This window comes from Coturnix japonica, chromosome 2 (genome assembly GCF_054131305.1).
Source record: "Coturnix japonica strain WE chromosome 2, WE-NBRP24, whole genome shotgun sequence".
NCBI classification, from domain to species: Eukaryota; Metazoa; Chordata; class Aves; order Galliformes; family Phasianidae; genus Coturnix; species Coturnix japonica.
In genome coordinates, this window is record NC_140664.1 from 7,027,897 (window position 1) to 7,050,345 (window position 22,449).

The following is a 22,449-nucleotide window of genomic DNA, read 5'->3' on the forward strand; positions in this document are numbered from 1 at the left end:
AGAACCTTGATGACTTAATTCATTGAAGAGATTCTGGAGGATCCAGATGACTCAGAACTGACAATGAAGCTCACATGTGCCCTTAGTGAGAGACCTGTCCCATGAGCTGTGTTTGGCAGAAGGAAGCATCTAGCTGAGAAAGGATCCCAAGACTCAGCAGGACACTCCTTTAGTCTCCATGTGTCTGTATAGGGATGTGACAGTTCTCTATATCACTGTCCTTTTGCAGACAAGTTATGCAGTGCTCAGTTAATAACTTCATTTCTGTCATCAGTGAAAAGTAGTGGCTGTCCATGATGTGTATTTGCTCCAAGAATAAATTTCATCTAGCTACTCAGATTTGGAAAGAATCAGGCTCTTACTTCACAGGCTATTTTTGACAAATTTTCCATTTTTGAAGTGACCCACTATATTACAGAATATCATCCTCCAAATTGCAAGATTTGTGTGTAGTTATTCTCTGGAAAAGAGCCCTAAATGGAGCTGGACTTGATGATCCTTATGGTTTCCTTCCAACTCAGTATATGATGATTAAATGATTCTGTGAGTTACTGGGAGTTGTCCAAGGCCAGAGTTGAATGGAAGAACTGACAACTCTGAACTCCCATCACTCCATACTGTCTATATTTCTGCCTGTGGGGCATACCTGGAAATGTAAGTTAAGTTATGCCTCCCAAGAAGGTGACTGTTCCTGGCCAAACCTATTTTAGCACAGTTCAAGATAAGCTGGTGCAGGGAAGCATGCCCTGTGCTGCTTTATGTTGGCTGAATGCCCAATATGCTTTTATTATATTTGCAGTTGAGAGAATTGGCCTGTTCTTTTTACCTGTTAATACTGGCATCCAGGAATATATATTTTCCTGCTGCTGTATGCATTCCTGTGGCTCTATACTTCAGAAGTGAGCAGCCTGCCAGAACACTGCTTTTTCAATAATGAAGCAAAACTTTCCAAGCTGTGCAGCAGCTGTAGGTGGCAGAGAAGAGCTTGTCCTGTGCAATTCAGGGCTTGTGGCATGAAAACTCACTAGCATGCAAGAACCCCTTTCCCTTGCCTGGGGAGAGGGAATGACCCTCCACACATGCAGTGGAAGACAAATCAGCATCGCGATGTGATGGTGTGCGTTTCCCATTAGCTGTGGGCCTTGGCAGTTCATTAGATAAAAGAAAAGGGTTTCCTTTTAGGCCTATGAAGGATAGGGTAGGAGACAGTTGAGTTACTGTGCTTTTGCAGATCATTGTCACTCAGTGTTGTCTGGACTAGGAAGAATTCCCAGGGAGGAACTATCACTATCAACAGCTTCAGTCCTGTACCAAAGTTATTGTTATTTGTGTAACAGGTACATATACAAACAGGCTGAAAAGTGGTGCAAATTCCACCTTGGCAGAATCACTTGTTTTAAATCTAAAAGTTTATGATACCTTAAGCACCCAGCTCACAACCTGAACTGGGGGAGTGTAGTACTGCTAATTTCAAAGAGACATCCCAATAAAAAGAATAAAGATGAAGGAGAAGGAAAATCAAAAGGGAAAAAAGAGTGTATTGGGTTTTTAGCATAACAGAGGATGAATTGAAATAATTATTTAGTGTAGAAGAAGATAAGGGGGAAATAACTGAAGTAGGGTAAGGAGGATTTGAAACATAACATTGTAATATCATATCAAAAGCTCAAATGCTTTTCATCTGCAACATATGAAGGAAAATTGAAAGATAGCATAAGCAGGTATTAGTATATTAAATTTCTTAAGTAATATGTACTTAAAATACACTGTCTCAGAGCAATTTGTTAAAGAGGTCTGATGATTTTCCCTCCATGCTGGGATAAGGGAAGGGAAATGTATTTAATTAGTATGGTATAATATAAATTAAATAAAAACATGAGACAACAACTGGGAACTAAATATATCTGAAAGCCTAAAAATAAAGTGAAAGACTATGTTTTATTTAAAATAGAAAATGCTTTATTTTAGGAAAATGGGCAATGTCTGTGTGGTTTTCCCTTTTAGATGGCAAAGATGGTTTGGTTGCATATTCAGAAAAATAAAGGAAAAAAAAAGAGAGTTCATAAACATGTTGCTCATTTTATGTCTTTATCTGCCAGGATAGAGAGAGGACAGAGTAAATGAACTCTCCTGCGTTACGGTGTTGCCTCCGTCCTATAGACCTATAACAGCATATCAAAAAATGTCAGTTTGACCCAAAGAAAAAGAAAATCTGCCATAGAAGGGAACAACTCCCTTCAAACCCAGATAGTCTATTTTAAATTGCATGTATCGTAGGTATTTTTGTGTGTATTTTAGAGTACTTAAAGAAGGACTGCACCTCTGTTGAAGTGAGATGTGAACAGATGGCGTGCTTGTCTTTATCCTTCTATCGGATTAGTGTACCTTGGATGTTTTTCTAAGATAGTGTTTTAATACAAATCAGTTGGTTGAAGAGCCTCTTACTACAATGTTGACGTTGATTGGGGTGTGCTGCCATCTGTTTTCAGTGCTCTGCTTTTTGAAAACATCCGTGCCGACATCACGTAGACAAATCTCTTGATCTTTAATAGGATCAGTAGGGATGTTGAGTTGTTGGCTTGGCATCACTAAAGAAACGAGTTTAAATTGTTTTTTAGGAGAAAATTGTGGGCATTTTTCATTAAGAATTAGCACTAATGGAGAGCAGTGCAGCACTACTACTATTGCATCATAAAAGCCTTCCTGTGAAGATAATGAGGAATTAAACTAATAATTAAACTGATGGTGACTTTTGCTGGTAATTAGATGTGTGGTGTCCCATCACTGCTGAACTATTTTTAGGTTGACACTGAGTTTGAATTAGACTCAGGATTCCAGTTCAGAATAATTAGCAGTGGAGGTCAGTGGAGTGGGCAGGTTCAAGTGTCTGGCTTTGTCACAGACAGATTTTTTTCCTGTCCTGCACAAAGAATGAAGAGCCTTAAGTGTTGAAAGGTGGTCTCTCCTAAGGAAGTGTTCTGGGCTGTTGTAGGGAAGGTCTAGCAATAAAAACCTGATGATAGAGAATGTTGTTATTCTCCAGCTGAGGAGGAGATTATCTTTCACATGAAGGTGTGTTATTCACTACTGGTGCTAAAATTCCCAACCTATCAATTCTTATGTTCCCTATTGAGAATAATCTAAATGCAGAAGGAAGGCTAAATGTGGAAAATATTAATTACTATTGTTGTTAAGTGCTGTCTACCACTATTGCAAATCTCTCTTCTGTATGATTAAATAATGAATATCTCTACGATACTCATCTTTTGCCAGAAGTGAAACTTTGTTTTCAGATGAGTGATACTGAAATGTTTTAAACTAAGTAAGTGCACTTTGGAAAACATATTTAACATTTGAAGTCAGTCTTTGCTGCATTACTGTGCAGCATCATTCTCATCTGTGTGAAGCTTTTGATTTATTTTTCTTTTTTGTGGAAACTTTACTCCTGCCTTATAGTAAGGAACCTGCTTCTAATTTTATGTCGAATAGGTTTGAGTTGGTTCAGCATTTGAGCTAATGAAACCTCAAATTAATCTATATTTACCAAAGCCTAATTGAAACATCACCAGAAAATACTGTGCTAATCACCTGTTCCCAGGTTTGAAGGTTGGCAATTTGCACATTGTGTGACAGAGTTCATCTTTGATGTCTGAGCTCTACAGAATAAGAACATCTCCCGATCAAACCTGACGCAAATCCTATTTAAGAATGACGTCCTCCTGAGTTAGTCTGTTCTGGGTTTTCCGGCTGGGCACTGTGGGTGTCATAAGCCTGTGCTGAAAAGCAGCCTCCATATAACCCGGTTTCCTACTTGGGGAAAGTAGGAACCAGCTCCTGTCCTCTCTCTGCTTGCTGGATTTATCACCCTGTTTTGCCTAAAGATGGTACTGGATGTAGAAGACACAGCATACCTGCTAAATAATGCAGTGAGTATGCAGAGGAATTAACCTCTAAGGAAGCAGAAAATCTGAACAGTGGTGTTTCAGCATAGTGTAGTTCAGGCAGCATAGAGACTCTCCTAGTATTTGGGGGCAGGGAGGGTCTTGATTTGTTGTTGTGGTCATGGCTTAAAGCTGATGTAAATTGCAAGGAAAATAGGTGAAATGTGGAACAGTGCTGCTTAGCATCCTTATGTTCAACAAAACGCATAGTAAATTTCACATATGAAATTACTGAGCCATGATTTAGATTGAAGTAATTTGTCAGATCTCAGAAGCTTCTGTATTTTGCTCTGAAGTGGTTTTTGCAGGGGCTGTATGGTCCTAATTTCTACAGCATAATTTGTAGTAGGTTTAATTTAATTTAACTTGGATTTTGCCTCTGGGCATTGTTGCAAAGAGTAAATAAAGCCAGGCAGGAGAAGTATGCTGAACTGAATGACATGGATATCTATTTGTATCCTATGCAGAGAATATTCTTACTGAATATTGAAGCTGGTCACTAACTGCATACTGCTTTGATTCCATGACAGTAACTGTAAATAGAAAAGAACTGTGATTTTCCCTTACATACATCGTCAAGCTAGCAAATTGTTTGTGTCTATCTTAAGTGCGGGTGTGAAAGAAACAAAAACTGTTCCATACATTGAAGATGTTGGTATAAAAAATAAGCTTTGTTTATCCAATGTAGACATCTAGCAAATTAGATGGTAATGAAGGGGTCTCTGATTTGATAATAAAGGTGTTTTAAACTCATTAAATAGTACAAAATCCAGTTATGTCAGATAATAGCCATGGGCTGTTTAAATGTTTGTGATAATCACCGCAGCATTGCTGTAAGCCATATTACTCTGTTGCAAACTTCATTTGTGCTTAGAGTTAAGCAATAGCAAGTCGTAAAGTTAACTCGCATAGCTGTTGTGTTTATTGCAGAAAGCTGCTCTGATCACAAGGCCCTGCAGTGTGATAAGTCTTTATGGTGAATGGAAACATTTAGTAGAGTGCTTTTTAGGGGAATATTACTTATTTGCTCAGTTACGATAATTCTCCTAGAAAACAGAAGTATTTTGGAAACTGGCACCATTGTAAATGCTTCTGGCCACACTTGTGAACCATTGTTATTTTATCCATCTTTGCCCCAAACTACAATTTGAAAATTTTTTTTCACCTTCATCTTTATTTACCTTTCTTTTTTTCTTTTTTAAAAGCTTTTTAATTATTATTATTATTATCATTATTTTTTTAATGCTGACTGAGTTGTCAAAAACCATTTCCTCAGCATCAAGTTTGAGCTAACAGTGTGACTGCTTCTGTCATTGGCTGTCAGCAGCAATCGATGACAGCTGTCTGTAAAATGTTAGCAAAGAGCCTGCACCATGGAGAGGCATGGAATGTGTTGGCATGGGAATTGCAGAGGTCTTGGGGCCGAAGAGGCTGTGGACAGCTCTGAGATAGGGCAAGAGCTGTGCTAATGGTCATGGCTGCAAACACTAGGGTGTTAAGTAGAGCCCTTCTACAATCTGACAATTTCATCTTGTTCTTTGTCAGGAGCAAGATGTGGAGACCATGCATGGCATGGTCCATGTCACCATGTGTGGGATGCCCAGAGGGAACAGACCCGCTATCCTCACATACCATGACATTGGGTTGAATCGTAAGTAAGCTTTCTCTTTTATTGCATAGTGATAGCCTGGTCACTGTAGCTATAGCCAAAAGTGTGGGATCTGTGATGGTTAGGAAATGTTTCCCAGTTCGTTGCACTACATTGCATTGTCTACTACATTCTCATAGCAGGTACCAGCCTTTGTGCCTAGCCTAATTCATCTCTTATGGCAAGTTTAATCCTCAGATTTACATACTCCTGAAGAAAATATTTGGAATATTTCACTTAAATGGGCAAAAGGATGTCCTGGTAGCTTGTAGTGACTGTGTGAAAATGCTGTAAAAACATCTGTAGAGGAAGGCTGAGGCTGTGTTGAAAGCAGGATTGACAAGAACGCTGCTGTTGCTTTGGCTTGTAAGTTCCTGCCTGAAACCAGTCTTACACTTCTGTGGGTTTGTGTGGATGGCATGCCAAATCAGAATGATGAAATGAAAGCTGGCATTGTATCTTTAGCCAGTATTAAGAAAATGACTTTGACAAGTGCCTTCTGTCTTATCTGTCATATTCAAGAATATAATAAGCTAGATGTCCAGATCTGCTGGTCTGTTCTTCTCACTAGTACTCTGTTTCACGCCATTTGCTGTTTGTTAGAAAGCCATCAGTTTTAAAACTAAAAACAGCTGCAAATCTTTTAATGTCTGGCTTTTGGGGGAGAGGAAGTAGTAATATTAGAAGAAAAAAAATCTTTTTTGCCTGTTTTTAGTAGCACTGTCTTATTTTATTTTGGGATGTCAGTGGATCAGGGCAAAGCTTAATCTGGGTCTCATTTTTGAATAAAGCTTTTTTCTTTCTAGTGATGAAAAAAATAATAATCTTTAGAGTGAATAAGCTTTCCTTTTAAAGGAGAAGGGAGAAGGCTTTATGCTTATCTTGCATATTCTCCTAAAATTGGATTTTAGCTGAAAATATTGTATATTCTCTATTGACTTTTTTTTGCACATTGTGCAGTAAGAGGACATTAAGAAACATGTACAAACATTAAGTCATTTTCTGTGCGTATCAGAGGTGGTGATACAGAATTCCTGCTTTCCCTTCCAAGAGGAGGACATGCTAACCTTCTCCCCACACTAATATTTGTTAAACATCAGAAATCACATCATCTCAGAGCTGGGGGCCTGCAGCACTCGGTATCCCAAAAGGACACTTTTGTCTTGAATTGCCTGCTGTGAGAGACACAAATGTAATGTTTATCTTGTAATACTTGGGCAGAAAAACAGGTCACGATCTCAGAGCTGGATACCTTTCTCACCATCTGTTTTGACATAATCCAAAGAAAAATGGCTGGACAAGTAAATGGATAATTTTACCTAAGCCAAAACTCGGTATGAATATTCCTGATGACAATTTATGTCTATTTTACTTTTGCCTAAAGAACATTTTCTTGATTTTGGTTTATCAAGACAACAGGACTTCCCTTTTCTTCCTCAGAAATAAAAGATTGTCACTTTTTCTGAGCTGATGGTAGGAACTTATTAATCCGCAATCCAGGTTTCAGCAGAGGTATCATTAATAAACAAATGATTTTATTATAGATGCAGATTTACTAGTGAGTGGACTGTTTATCTCAGCAAAATCATTTTCTGTTTTCATTTTCAAGACAAAACTTGCTTCAATCCTCTCTTCAACTTCGAAGATATGCAGGAAATCACCCAGCACTTTGCAGTTTGCCACGTGGATGCACCTGGTCAGCAGGATGGGGCACCATCTTTCCAAGCTGGGTGAGTTAAGAGGGAAACAGTCTCTACGTTCAGAGTTATCTTTTGTCAGGTGCTGGAAAAAGAGCCCTGATCTGTGATTCAGCTGAAGAGCAATTGTAGAAAGAAAGTTTTCTTCTGAATGCTGACACTTTCATTTTAAATTTCCAGAGCTCTGCTGAGTTTTGCATGTTCACAGTAAACTTTGGGTCTATATCTTTATGTTTTATTGCCAATAACCACACTGCTTGTAAAGCAGTTCTTTGACAGATGTTTAAATCTGCCAGTTTAAGTATTGGGCTACCTTGTAATGACATCCTACCTGCAAATACAAAACAAGATTACTATAAACAAAACAGTCATCCATGACAGTATCATGTCTTTCCTGTCTATAGCTTCTAGGAAATGTCTGCATGGTAATTGCTGGTAAATAGATCTAATAAGCTTTCTGGAAATTTTAAGTAGCTGTACAGTAACAAAGTGATATAACCCATTGAATTACTGTATACTCTTGACCATGTAACATATATGATGTTGTAACTCTTAGAAACTTGCGAGTTTTGAGTACTTTCTTTGCCCAAATGCTTGACCCATTTGGTGAAATAAGGTGGATTTGCCTGAAGATGCCCCTAGGAGGGGAGTCAGCTTAGTTGCGGAAGAGAGTAGTCAACATTCTGAGGTGGGAGACAAGTCAAGGGATAGTTTTCTGTAAGAACTGGGTATTAAGGAGCTTCTACATCCCTTATTGCATGAGCTGTACCTTCTTAAATTTTAAGCTGGTATGGCTGAGGAGGTCATCATGGGCCATGTTCTGAGCAGAGTTAAATGCAATGGCCCAGTTGTCTGCTCAAGCAGGTGACAAAGCTATTTCAGTCACTTCAGTTTGTGTTTCTTTGAATCAGAAGCTTTTAAGTGTCTTAACCTTCATGTCCTAAACAGGCATTAACATGTCTGAGTTGTCAACTGCACAACAGCCATAGTCTCTGCTAGTAAAGACCACTGCTTCATTGTGCTGGCAGCAGCAGAAGCTGTACTATGTTCTCCAGCTTCTTATAGTGGACTTTTTTCCCATTTGCTGCTCAGTAGAGATATTGTTAAAAATTTTCTCCTTTCAGAATTTTATTGCCACTCAGCAGAAGAACAGAACCATTAACATAGAGCTGTTTTTGTCAGGCTTCTTCAGCAGCTTCACAGCCTTCCTTTTGGCTTCAGTTTTTCCATTAGTATTAATAGAAAGTTTTCTTCATTTCATTGCTGTAGAAATGTACATCCTTGAAAACATGCAGGTAAATATTTGCCACAGATCTAGATCACACTGCAGTAGTCTGATTCTGTGACATGTGGGAACCTTTTTGTGGTAAACCAGAAGTACAGATGTGGTGAATGTGGCTGGAAACTCACCTCTGAAGTTCAAATACTTTATAGGTTTTAAGTGTTGACTTGCTTTTTGGAAGAGAATTGCTGTGCTCTGTTTTGCTCTCAGCTGGAGTAGACATCTTTCACCCTGTAACTCACATAAAGTTTCATACTGAGTATGCTCATATTCCTGTGAAATCACTTAATTGTACTTGCTCCTGATTTAAATTCAGTGCATGCTGACCGTGACCTGGCAATGGACACATTTGTTACTTAATCTGCAGCAACCACTTTTTCTCTCAGTACAGCAGCCTACTCTACTGACCGTGGCATAGTAACTCACAGTATGTATTTTTGTAGGTACATATACCCTTCCATGGATCAGCTGGCTGAAATGCTTCCTGGAATCCTGAAACAGTTTGGGTGAGTGCAGGGTTCTTGGCTTATTGTCCTCCTTTATTGTCTCAAAAGGCATCTGTGCTGCTCCAAATCTTCAAACAAGCTACCTGACATTTTCCTAGAGCTACAGTTGTGGTTGTTTTTTAACCCCTCCGTTATAGTTGGCAACCTTTTGACTTTGATCCTGAAAGAGCTTCTTTGGTCTTTTTTTGGAAAGTTTGTATATTTTTAAACAGGAAGCAATTTTGAGTGAAATCACATGAGCCTAATTTAGGGGTTTCCTCCAGTTTTTTGTGTTCGTAGCCCTGACAGGGACAGGACACAGACAATGTGTTCTTCCCACCGAAGCAACCCACGTTTTCCTGTGTGGTTAGCAGAAAAAAAAATGCAGCTCCATCTGAAGACACGTAACATAGAGTTTTGTTTCTGTGGCTTGAGTACATGTAGGGGGTCAGTCCTGACTCATTAGGCCACTTCTGTAAGTGCAGATTCAGATTGCTGATGCTGAGGAACTTGGTGAGAGTTCGTGTAATCACAGAATGGCTTGGATTGGAGAGTTGGATCATCTCGTTCCAGCCTCCCTGTTCCTCTGTTGTGTACCTGCAGCAAGTTGAGCTGTGTATATTCCTTCAAAGCTTTGTTTTAACTGGAGCCATGCATAATGCCTTCCCTACTACAGAGCTAGGGCTCCAGATGTGCAATGAATCATAGAGTCATTTGAGTTGGAAGGGATTCCTTAAGGTCATCTAGCCCTACTGCCCTGCAATAAACAGGACACCTGAAGCTAGAGGTTAGAATCTGCAGGTGAGCATCTCGCAGGTATTTTCAGACTAAGGAGACAAAGTCTGACATTCAGAGTTAGGCAGTCTTGGAAGACAAGCAGGTTGGGCTGCTGATGGAGCCCTCAGTCTCAGACCACCACCTCACTTTAGACAATGCTCAGCGTACAAACCAGTTGTTACAATATCTTGACTAGTATACCTCCCTGATCTCACTACCTTCCTAAAGAAAAGGTGTGGTTTGAACCTCCTTTTTTGAAATCAAAGCACAGTATTGGCCATTAAAAAACAAACAAACAAAAAACACAAAACAACATGCTAATGTAATGCCAATACCTTGAAAACCATCTAAACTGGAGTTAATTTACATAGCTTGATTTAATATTGTAATGAGAATGAAATCTTTCTCAAGATATTTTCCTAAAAGCATTGCATAACCTGTTTTTCTAACAGGTTTTGTCTAGTCTCCCTTCCATGTATTTTCTAAGACCTTGAAGAGGTTGCTTTAGAACCAATTTGAGCAAAAGCAAATATTTGATTTGTCTCTGCCCTGTTTAGTTCTGAAGTTTAATCTCAGTCACTCCAGCAACTGGATAGCAGGAGAGGTTTCCCTGCCAGCTCCCTGATAGAGAGGACTCGGCGTCACAGCTGAGGGCAGGGGAGACTGAGGTGGGGTTGTTGTGTTTTGACTGTAGACCACAAGACTCTATCTTAGAAATTTTTCTGGCAGAGGAGCCATTTCCTTCCAGAGTCAGAACAATGCTGTTGTTGCTCTATGTATTTACTTAAGGATAAGTGAGGATTGCTGCTGGGCTGCAGTGCGTGAGGACCAGCATCTGCTTATCTCCTAAAACCAACTAGTTGCTGTGCCCAACTCTGTACTGGTGGTATTGCTGAGAGTCTATGGTTTGCTTAAGCTGTGATCTGCCCTTTCACGGGTGTGTGCAAGAAGAATCATTGAATCATTAATACTGGAAAAGATAACTAAGATAATCTGGTTCAACCATTAACCCACCCCACCATGCGCACTAAGCCATGTGCCGTGTCTGCCCTGTCTACTCTACCTACCACCCTACCTGTACCACCTCCCTGGGCAGCCAGTTCCAATGCTTGACCACTCTTTCCAAGAAATTTTTCCTAATATCCAGCCTGGTAGGAAGGCTGCTGATAGGGTTTTGTTTATTTTGGTGCTCTCTTACTGATTTGTATCCTCCATCTCATGGCACATAACTGCTGTGCAGGCTGAAGAGCATTATTGGAATGGGAACTGGAGCTGGTGCCTACGTCCTGACCAGATTTGCTGTAAGTTTCATGGAACTTTCTTTAAAGCCTTGAACCCAAATTCCTTGAGCTGTTGCTGCCCCCATAGGGTGTGCAGAGAATTCCTGCTCTGCTGCATGCATTTAAGCAAGCAGCCAGGCTTTTAAGCGAAATACTCTAGTCTGCAGGATAGCTCATCCAAAAGACCTAGATTTTCCATTCTAAAGCCTGGGCTCTACCCAGTTGATTTGCAGAAGGTTTTTTTAATGGGAGTTCTCTATTTAAACTGAGGGTGGGGAAGATGTTAAATCTTAATGTTCTCCAGCTGTTCAGTTGAATTGCTTTAATGACTTTTTTTTTTTTTTCCATACATATGCTTGTTTTGTGCAAGATTTAACTATACCTACCTCCTTCCTCTCCGGGAGATAATTTTCTAGTTTAAATTTTATGTTGACTGTCAGCTTGCAAAGGACACACAATGAATTTTAACTCAAACCTTTTCTTTTGCAGTTAAACCACCCAGACATGGTGGAGGGATTGGTTCTCATTAACGTAAACCCTTGTGCTGAAGGTTGGATGGACTGGGCAGCAACAAAGGTAAACATTTTTAAGTCAGAAAAATAAATCATGCTGTGAGGCTGTCAGGCATGAAAAGCTGGACGAGCTTGTGTGTCAAGGCAGGGCTGCAAAGACAAAATATCTTAGGGAAATTTATTTTGGGATTATTTTTTCATTTACAAACATATCTCCTATAGGACTGGGGATAAAAATAAGTGCTGCTAGGAAGCACGTACCCAACAGCTCCATTATACCACAGGTTCAGATAATTCCTGAGAGCTAGTAATGACTTGGGAAAAATCATTTTAACCTGGCCATGAGATAGGTTTGGACAGTTTTCTTCCAATTAAACTTCAAGCTTAGTGTTGCTTTTCTTGCCTTTGGCTTTGTTTACAAGCATGGTCCAAAATATTAATTGAAGCACAGAAAAAAATACTCTAAACAGCATATCCCTGGTTTCAGCCATCTAGCTGAGTCTTGAATACTGAAAAGACTCAGAAAAGAGCATTAGTCACGGTTACTCTGGACAGACCGTTTGTACAGTTTGACTTCTAAGTGAACTTGTTCACAAACAAAGAATCCACTGCAAACTTCATTCTTTTGTAGCTATGAGATTACAATGTGGGGAAAACGGTGGTGAGAGCTGGTTTCAAACAGCCTCAAGGAGCTAGTAGAGAAATAGGTATAAATGTTACATTATGCATCACCTAGTTTTCACTTACTAAAACATTTTTTCAGAGGAGACTGAAAAAGCTGACACTTTCTGTAGTATTTAGGATCGTGTTGTAAAGAACGACAGTTACTATGAACACATAAAAGTACAAAAATTAATGGTTTGTCTTTTAAGCATACATATAGGCAACCTACATAAATGTCTCAGGAGACATTAAGTGATCTGGATGTGTATTTGTTAACTCATCTACAATGAAATATAGCAGTTGACCCTTATGGGTTATCTCATCCAGTATTTCTCCATGATTAAATTCTTTCACATCTGTGCCTCTGCTATCTGCCTCTCCTAGGTGCTGTCAACCTCAGGTGTGCAGCAGGTCCCTTGTATCCTTCCATCTTTCCAAATTAAGAGCATGTATTCTGGAAAGTGACCTCTAAGGTCCTTAGGTTTCAGCTCCAAAGTACTGTCATTATGTTAGGAATGGTATTGGACAGTGAGGTTAAATTGTGCACATCTGTCTGATTTTCAGGGAGTAATTCTATATATACTTATGCCGCAGTAGTGTGTTCATATCTGCATTAGTAAAAACATCCTATGAGATCAACTCAAACATAATCAATGCCTAATGATGTTATAGTAGGAATAGAGGGGAAGAACATCAGTCCAGGATATTATACATAAGAGCAGCAGAGAAATATCCATTTTCCTACTTAAGGGTAATTAAAAGGTTTCAAAATGTTTTAATATCACATACTTACATAATCTTGCTGTTCAGATTTCAGGTTGGACAAATGCTTTACCAGACTTGGTTATTTCACATCTCTTTGGAAAGGTAAGCATGTTCCAAACATTATTCTAGTGTTTTCAGTCGTATGTATTTACCTCCTGGAGCTGGAAGAGGGGATAATCTTTCACTTAAGTAGCAAAGTTTAATTTTGAACTAGTGGGATAGGATTAATATTTGTATTCCCAGCTCTTTGAAGTGTGGATACTGCAGTGATGCTTGCTGAGTGCCAAACAACCAAGCACGGTGCTGTCATGGCAACTCCAGAAGGTGTAGCTACCAGTTTGGCTAGCTGATATTTAAGCTCAAGTAGAGCACTAGTCTGCTTTTATACGTTGATATCCTTGTACCTCTGGGAAAACTGCTTACTAGTACAAATGACGTTCTTCAGTACAAGCCTAATCCTAAATTGAAAAACATGGAACAATTGTCAGATGCTAATATTAACTCTGGGTGATAACACTGAGTGCTACAAGTTGCTCCTGCCCTAAGAGTGCACTCCTGTTGTATGGATATGAGCCTGATACATGACTGCTGTGCCATGTCTTCAGACTCTCTCAGAAAACAGCCCCTGTTCTGAACAATTCTGTTTCCACTGTAGGAAGAGATTCACAGCAACCATGACCTGATCCATACTTACCGTCAGCATATTATTAATGATATGAATCAAACCAACCTTCATCTCTTTGTCAACTCTTACAACAGGTAAACAGATTTACCTGATTTTTAACTGGAAACTGTTTTAAGTTGCTGTCCAGCTCTTTTTCAGTCACTGTTACTTGTGTGGTGGAGTTACTTGTTTTGCCCCATTATGAAATTCTACTTGATAAGAACCTTTAAGGATCTCATGTAGTTTCCATATGGGAGATGTTCCTTGTGCATTTATGAGGAGAAAGATGGTATATGTGAATTTTGATACTTCAGTTTAAAAGCGTTTCACCATCAGTTACGGAGCTTTCTACATACATTAACATATTGTGTGTCCATGCTTTCTGTAAACTAAAATTTGGAAGCATCTGTTAAATTTCAGTGTGTCAAAAATATTTGTCTTCTTCATTTCCTTTAGTCGTCGAGACCTGGAGATTGAGCGTCCCGTTCCTGGATTAAATGTTGTCACCCTTCAGTAAGTATTTTATTTCCCATTAGTTCACTTGTATGTGGTGTGAGCCAGGAGATGGAATCTGTGGGTACACTGTATAGACATCACAGAGCTGTAGCTGAGTTTTCACAGGGCTCTGTAGTTTCATCTGGGAGCTGAATTGCTGCAGAAGTCAGGGGCATACAGCAGGGAAACTTCCCCCTTTTAAACTTCAGAGCCTTATTAACTGAAGTACGTAGACAAGTAGTGCCTGCCATGTGGTGTGTACTGCAAACTTAGGCTTACAGACTAGATGTATTTAGCTTGAAAGTCTGTCCTAGTTAAAGGGAGCTGTGGCTCTGGATGCACTATAGCCATGTCTACCCAACTAGAGAATCATAATCAGAACCAATTAGAATAAAGATCTTCAGGAAAGTGAAACAGGTGTGAGAATGGTTATCTACCAGATTTTTTGCTTTTTACTTACGCTGCATTTTGTAAATGAAATAGTTTTCCAGTCCTCTACTGACCTTTAAGCATGGGAAACACTGGCTCGTCTGTCAGAGTGGTTGGAATTAGCTGACAATCCAAAAGTTAGAGCTGGGGGAGTAGTAGGGAGAGGGGTGAGACTTTGAGGCTGATACATTCAAATCCTTAGTAAAGAAACAAATAAACAAACAAAAAGTGATGGAAAGAGGTGAGGAAAATGGACAGGATCTCAGGCAAGGCATCAGAACATTTCTGTGTATCTGCACTTCTGCTGTGTGAGTGACTGAGTACTGGCACTGGATATCCAGAGAGGCTGTGAGGTCTCCTCCCCGGAGAGTTCCAAAAGCCTCCTGGATGTGGTCCTTGGCCCCCTGTTCTGTGTGTCTCTGCTTCAACAGAGTTGGGCCAGATGGACCCCAGAGGTCCCTGCCAACCTCAGCCATTCTACGAGTCTGTAATATGGGAGAATTTATTTGTGCCAGGAATGCACAACACAATTTTCACACACCTGTCTCATTCTTTGCAGGGCACAAAATGAATCTGAGGGCTCCATCACAGAAATAATAGTGCTTTTGTATGCTTCCTTGCAGGTGCCCTGTGCTCCTGGTGGTCGGTGACAGCTCCCCAGCAGTGGATGCTGTGGTGCGTATATTGAGCCCTCATTACCACAATGTTGCTAGGCAGATGACTCGAGATGCTTAGCCAGCCCAGCAGAGCTCCCAGCAGCGCAGCAATCTCGCCAGCCATCAAGTCAGCTCAAATGGCAGTCCTCTTTCACACTGTGGGAGGGCTGCCATTATTCCTGTTTGTTTGTGCCCTCTGTCTGAGCATCATTGTTTAATAGCTACTGCATTAAGAACAATTGCCACAGCAGTTCCAGTGAACTGCAAATATTTCTCTTTAGAGAGGAATCTGCTGCTGGTATTTGAACTTGTTCTGTGGCACTGGAGTCCTGCCCTGGGTCACTATGGAAGCAAAGAGCTTCTATTTGTCTATTATTACTTGCCCCAGATGACTGGGTGATTTCAAGTGCTGTGCCCTAACAGGCATGCCCAGACTGCTGGCTGGTGGCCATGTGGCTATTTACCACTTGGGATGCTACCAGATGACCCCAGATCACAAGATAAACAACCCTTGTTGCCACAAGAGTACCAGACACACATGAAAAAAATCCACAAGCCCTAGATAATGCGTTTGTTTATGCATGGGAAGAATACAGTTCTAAGTGTGAACTGACACTCATTCAGCTTTATATGAAAAGATTATATGTAGTGTGGATATATATATATACGTTGTACTTACACAGAAGTCTAAGATACCCAAGTTTGTCTGTATTAAGCCAGAAAACAATGTTTTCAGCAAGCAATTCATATTTTGTATCTTGTTACCATACTTTATCTTGCTCTTTCACATAGGTTGAATGCAATTCAAAGCTGGACCCAACAAGAACAACACTGCTGAAGGTAATTAGAGGCATTTCTTTTGAAATTAACATTCCCCTTATTTAAAATCATATGGTGTCATTGAAAGAGCAGAACCAGACACAGTAGACTGTGATGCAGTAGAAGTAACATAATGAGATTTCAGTTGTGATGTAAAAGGGTAGTGCCTTCAGAGTAAGAAAAGAGAGGCTGTGAGAAAGATGAGGACAAACACTTTAACAAGGTCTGTTATGATAGGACAAGAAGAAATGGTTTCAAACTGAAAAAGAAGATTTAGACTGGATATATGGAAGAGCTTTTTTACAAGAAGGGTAGTGAGACACTGGAAGAAGTTGTTGCCCAGAGAGGTGGAGTATGTCCCATACCCTGCGACATTCAGTGTCAGGTTTGATGGGGCTCTGAGCAAACTCATCTAGCTGTTGGTGTCCCTGTTCATTGCAGAAGAGATGGACTGGATCTTTAAAGGTCCCTTCCAACTCAAATGATTATATGATTCTGTGAATATTTTATTATAAACCAAGTTGGTGGTTTCTTGTCAAGGCCAACAGGGAACTTCACAGATTCTTCTCCATTCTATAACACCAGAGTTGAGACTTGGAACGCTTAGTACTTCATGAATGAATCTGACTAGAACTGGCAGAGCTGACCTTGGTGTTTAGAAAGGTTTGGAAAAAAAAAAAAAAAAAAAAAAGAGCCTTCAGAGGAGTGGAAATGCAAAACAATCCATTATAGTTTCCTCAACATCTCAACAACTTTGAGATGAGTAGGGAACTGATCTATCCTGCATGGTATTGACATCCATCCTGTGTGGACACAGTCTAAAACAATTTCTGTTTGGAAATAACTTCTGTATTTTCCAAAGAGTTGGTAAATTGGACCAACAAAACTGCAAATACTTGTGCAGTCTTTGGCTGGTACTTGGCATTCATAGTATGGATGCAATCTCTAGCTCATTAAGTATGAGGAGTATAATAGCATGCAAACAGTGACACAAGCTTGGTCATTCTTCTACCGGGAAATTCTAATGTACTTCTCTTTACTAAACTGTCCAGAGGAAATGACAGTAGAAAATTATTGTTTTAAATCCTTTTTCCTCCTAATGTTGTGCAGTTCCAACGCTGACCTACCACGTGGCCAGGAAAAAGCTGACAATATCTCTAACACTTGTCAGTGGCCAACCTTTACCCCTCTGAAGATATGGCTGATGCTAGAACCTGCTGCAGGCCTGTTTTGCTGCTAACTAATCCTAGATAGGATTTGGAGTTTCCTGTAATTCACAACTCAGCTGTTTTCAGCTTGTGGTGTGCCTTGGAACAGGACTGTTTTTGTTGGGATGACGTTGAGGGGTGGAGTGGCAGGAAAAATGAAGTGCTCCAAGAATATTGCATGCACTCAAGATAGCTTTCTAATTTGGCTTCCTCTGTTTCCCTTGGCAAGTCAGGCTGATGCTTGCTATCCACAATCTCAGCAAAGGGTTTTTATCTCACCTCTGAGGTTTAGGCATTTGTTTTCTCACCTCTATCATTAAGGTCAATACTACATCACATTACTGTAATTCAGAACTGGAGGTGTAACAAGGACTGTCAAGCTAGTTTCTAAGAAACTGATCACTTCCTATCAAAAACATTTATCTGTAGCTCTAGCTGATGTTTTGCCTGAGGGTCAAATCGCTTCTGAGGTTTTCTGTGGTGCAATCATAGCTCTGGTGAATGCTCAGTTACTTGCTTTAGTAAGCTCATCTACATGTGTGTTACTCATATAACAAAAGGAAATGCTTTCCTGCCAAATTACTAAAAAGGTCATTTTAGTGTATCCTGAGCACATGAGTTCCTTTGGCAATACTCTTAACTGTTCTCATCCTCATTTCAGATGGCTGACTGTGGTGGGCTCCCCCAAGTTTCTCAGGTATGATTTGGCCGACGGAAATCCTACTAATCCTGTTCCGTAGTGTCCCAGGCTGCAGTAAATAATGGGTATTTTCCTCCAGGGTACTTGCTGTTCCCAAATTTCAGCCAAAAGGGTGGTAATGATTTTTTGAATAATTAAGTCAATCGGTCATCTCAGTGTTTTTTCTTTAAAGACCAGTGAAGCTCAGAATCGGGTGGGTTATTGTTTCCACTAATTAGGTCTTAACCAAGGAAAGGTTTGATGTGGGAATGAAATTATATTATTTTATGCCTGCCTACTAAAGTAACATAGACTAAGGCTTTTGCACTCACATTTTCAAGCTATATTTTTATTTGGACTATTTTTAGTACAGATCAGGAAAGTGGGAGGCAGGGAATAACAACACTGTGTTCTCATGTACGCTGGCCTGACTTCACTGAGAATTAACTGGAGTTTCTGAAATACGTTTAGGTACAAATCTGGGGGCTGCTAGTAAAACCAGGCTGGGAAAGTTTAAAATGTAACTATGTTCTAGTTTTACTTCACTAAAAATGCTGACCTCTAAGTCATGTTTGGTCTGTGCATTGGCCCTCTGTGATAGATTACATTCCTTGCAGTGATTCAGATAAAATTATGCTTAAAATATTAATAATATCTGCAAACTCAGTTACTGAGGTAGAGGCTAATCTGGCTACTGTATCATCAGCAGAGAAAAACAGTGTGTTCTTCACTGCAAGAACATCAGTCATACAGTTGTGCTTGGATATTCCCACTTAGATTTAGCCCTGTAAATGTAACTGTTGGGTCTGACTGCTAAGATTTATTCTCTGCTGGTTAAGACCCAGTATGAAATGCTTTGCATAAGGCCAATTGTTTTGCTTTGATTCATCTGCCTAAATAACTGCACTAGTAAAGTTCAGACTGGGCATAGACCACTTAGAAACACGTCTCCAAAATCTCAGAGTGAAATGCTTGTGTCCATTTGTTAATACGTTGGGGCAGGGAAGCAGATGGGGGAGGACAATAGTGGTGTTTCCTCTTGTAAATGAAAAATTTGAGGAAATTCAGAAGAACTTCGAAAATATTTAATATGTTCCTATTCAGGTCAGACATCTGTGGTATCTACTATACTGTAATATAACTAAATTGCTGATCACTGTGTACAATAATACTCTGCTTCTCTTACAGCCTGCAAAGCTTGCAGAAGCTTTCAAATACTTTGTTCAGGGGATGGGATACAGTAAGTATTGGTATTATGGAGTGGTTCCTGTAACTATCAAATTTGTTGGGTATCTAAGCATTCAGAGAGCCTTTTGAACATTGATGTTTGGCCTTTTCCGTGTTGGACATACATTTGCAAAAGGAAAAAAAACACTACCAGTAGTGTCTTAGAGAGGGGCTTTGAGTCCAAATCGTGTTAGTAGAAAGCTTTGTAGATTGTTTTCTATTGCAAAGTAATTCTCCGTAATAAAGGGGAAGTTCCTTTGCCCTTTTTTTATTTATCTGAGTAATTGCATGTAATTCCCAGGCATCTCATCTAATCCATGTTTTCCAGTAATGACTGTTCCTCCTATTCTGCCAGTTCTTTAATGGCCAGTTAGTTAAGGAAAGGATGCTTCCGTGTTTCAGAGAATGTATAAAAGTATCCTTAAACTAAATGGCTTCATTCTGAAGAGTGCAGTAGGCAGCACTTCATAAAGCTGCAGAATATATCTGAGGCTTTCGGTGAGGCTTGAGCTTGATATGTGGATCCCAGCACAGGTCTGCAGGTGATCTACTGTATTAGCTACAGGGGAAACTTGCATCCTTGCTTGCATCTTCCATTTTGTTCTCCAAGCCCTGAAAGTTAATGTGGCATAGTGGTGACTCCATTCAAGATGAGTCTGAAGTAATAGTCATTTCATTACCAAACTTGCACCCTCCAGCAACTGCCTCTATAAAGAACAGGAACATGGTAAAAACAATACTTCCACTTCTATGTGTGAAGCTACTATGAATACTGTATTCAACATGGATGGGTAGTTAGGGCTGGAAGTAAGGCAAGGACTTTCTTCCAAGCTTGGACAGCAAGACTTTAATGAAAATCTGTTAGATGGTTGGACTAGACCATCTTAGTGGTGTTTTCCAACCTTAATAATTCTGTGATTCTGTGATTCTTCCAGTGCCCTCTGCTAGCATGACCAGGCTGATGAGATCCCGCACTGCTTCTGGCTCCAGTGTAACCTCCTTGGAAGGACAAAGGAGCCGGTCCCACACTGGGGAAGGCACAAGGAGTCGGTCCCACACTGGGGAGGGAACTCGGAGCCGATCCCACACTGGAGAGGGTTCCAGGAACCGCTCCCACACAGACACACGCATTGAGCTGACGCCGAATTCAGCCAGCAATGCTGAGCAATCAGGCCCCAAGTCCATGGAAGTGTCCTGCTAAGCATGTGCGGGAGGTTTAAACTGGTCACAGTTTGAGAAAATAAAGGATGCCCCTTGTGTATCACAAAAACATAACTGGTATTAATCTCAAGCTATTCTGTAGGATGAGCTCTGTTCTCCAGGGTCTGATGGGGACCAAAGAAAAGAAGCATCTCATTTGCTCTATCATTTCTCTTGTAACTCAGACAGTTGCTGCTATTGTGCCCTCCTTCAGTGGATGCCAAATTCTAAAGGAAACTTGCCAAAAGCTGATATGGTTGTAAACACTTCAGAGTAAAACCAGACTCACTCAATATCGTTCTTCAAAATCAATTACACACCCCTTTATCTCTAATTCTCTTGAAGTAAATTTGCATAATTTGAGATGAGCTTCAAAGAGGGGGAGAAAATCACTATTATGGATGGCTTGTTCAAAAAAAAAAAAGAAAAGGAAACAAATGTGTCATGGCCTCATGTTGAAGCTGGAGTTGAATGCATTGTATATAGCTTGACTTCAAATGATAGAGAAGTTAATGTATTGTGCATTTATAGGCCTTCTAATTCATTAGTTTTCCTACATATAATAATATACTACTAAAATAGACAAATTTAATGTGACTTTAAGATGAACTAAATCTTTAAGCTTTTTTTATTTCACTTTTTTGAGATCTAGTTCCAGTCTTCCTTTCTTTCCCCCTTTCTAGACCCTAAAATCTGCTTAGCCAAGTGAGGACATGATTAAATTCTGTAAGCAAGGAAGCATCTCCTCTTTGGGATCTTGGGCCAAAGGGTTTACAATGCTACAAAGGTTGGTGTAGTCTGTGCAAGTAGGGTAGCTGTACATGCCAGAAAAGCAGAAGCAGCTTGATTTTTTTTACTTCAGACGGCTTCCTATCTATGCAGCTCAAGTTTTTGTGTCCAGCACAATTGGAAGACATTCAGAATTCTGTAAGTACAGCCAGATCCAGCTGTTCTTTATTAGGAGAGATGAATAAGTGTGGAATGGCATGTAATTAAACGCTGTACATTCTACTGTGGCTAATTACTAGATTTGAAACTGAGATCTCACTGGTGCTGGGAAGCGTATTTGAGAAAGTGATGGAACGACAGTACTGTAACTGCATAATGCAGTGTTTAATGACTGTGTAATGAACTGCTGGTTCTGCATCTTTAAGTTACTGCCCCAATACCTTGGGTTACTTCTTTTGATGTTGGTGGCTTGCTATCTTTCTGCCAGTCAGATTTTCAGAGTTGGATGTTGTTGAGTTTGTCCTTCAACATGTCATGGGATGGGATTTCCTGAGTCCCAGTGCATACCTGCTGCATTGCAGCCCTTGCATAAACAAGAAAACTCAAAGACTGAGCAGTTAAATAGCAGATGTTAATACTTTGGGATTGCTTGTTCAGAAGAATGCCATCTAGGTTACTTTATATTGACTAACTCAGCTCTCATGTAGAATATCCGTAATGGTTTGTGGGAAGAACAGACAATTTCAAGAAAGAATAAAGCTATTGTGTAAAGTCTATCAAGAAAAGTTTCTTAATGAAGTATTTGTATTTATTTCAAAACAAATAAATTTGTAACTTTGCAATGTTGTGTGTCTTCATCTTTTACCAGGAGTACAGTGATCTTTCTCAAGTGGGAGCATTTTTCTTGTCACTCCTTTGTAGACATGAAATCTTTTTTCTAGTGCTCCTATTCCTACCCTTCCCTGCTTTCATGCTCTGAGCTTTCTCTGTTTTTCCCACTCCAGTGTACTATTTATACTAAGAAAACACAAAACATTTCAGTATCAAGTGCTACTGGCTGTTCAAAATACTAAAGAACAATTCTCAGAAAGAGTGGTGAGGCATTGGCACAGGCTGCCCAGGGAAGTGGTGGAGTCACAGTCCCTGCATGTGTCAAGAAATATGGAGACGTGACACTGAGTGACATGGGTTAATGGAGGGGATGGGTTGGTGGTTGGACTAGGTGACCTTAGTGGTGTTTTCCAACTGTAATGATTTTGTATTTCTATACAGTCCTGTCTTTCTGACAGGAAT

At 39.9% G+C, this 22,449-nt stretch overlaps 1 protein-coding gene across 1 annotated transcript in view; it reads left to right on the top strand.

Moving 5' to 3' along the window:
• Positions 1-21,998, top strand: part of NDRG1 (N-myc downstream regulated 1) — a 38,567-nt gene extending 16,569 nt beyond the window's left edge. Inside the window, exons 4-16 of the mRNA XM_015856327.3 lie at positions 5,487-5,592; positions 7,199-7,319; positions 9,012-9,074; positions 11,071-11,131; positions 11,600-11,686; positions 13,096-13,152; positions 13,706-13,809; positions 14,171-14,227; positions 15,262-15,313; positions 16,087-16,134; positions 17,983-18,018; positions 19,189-19,240; positions 20,163-21,998. Coding sequence (XP_015711813.1) covers positions 5,487-5,592; positions 7,199-7,319; positions 9,012-9,074; positions 11,071-11,131; positions 11,600-11,686; positions 13,096-13,152; positions 13,706-13,809; positions 14,171-14,227; positions 15,262-15,313; positions 16,087-16,134; positions 17,983-18,018; positions 19,189-19,240; positions 20,163-20,428 — 1,110 coding nt within the window. The 3' untranslated portion in view covers positions 20,429-21,998. The remainder of the gene's footprint in view (positions 1-5,486; positions 5,593-7,198; positions 7,320-9,011; positions 9,075-11,070; positions 11,132-11,599; positions 11,687-13,095; positions 13,153-13,705; positions 13,810-14,170; positions 14,228-15,261; positions 15,314-16,086; positions 16,135-17,982; positions 18,019-19,188; positions 19,241-20,162) is intronic.
• Positions 21,999-22,449: the final 451 nt, after the last annotated feature.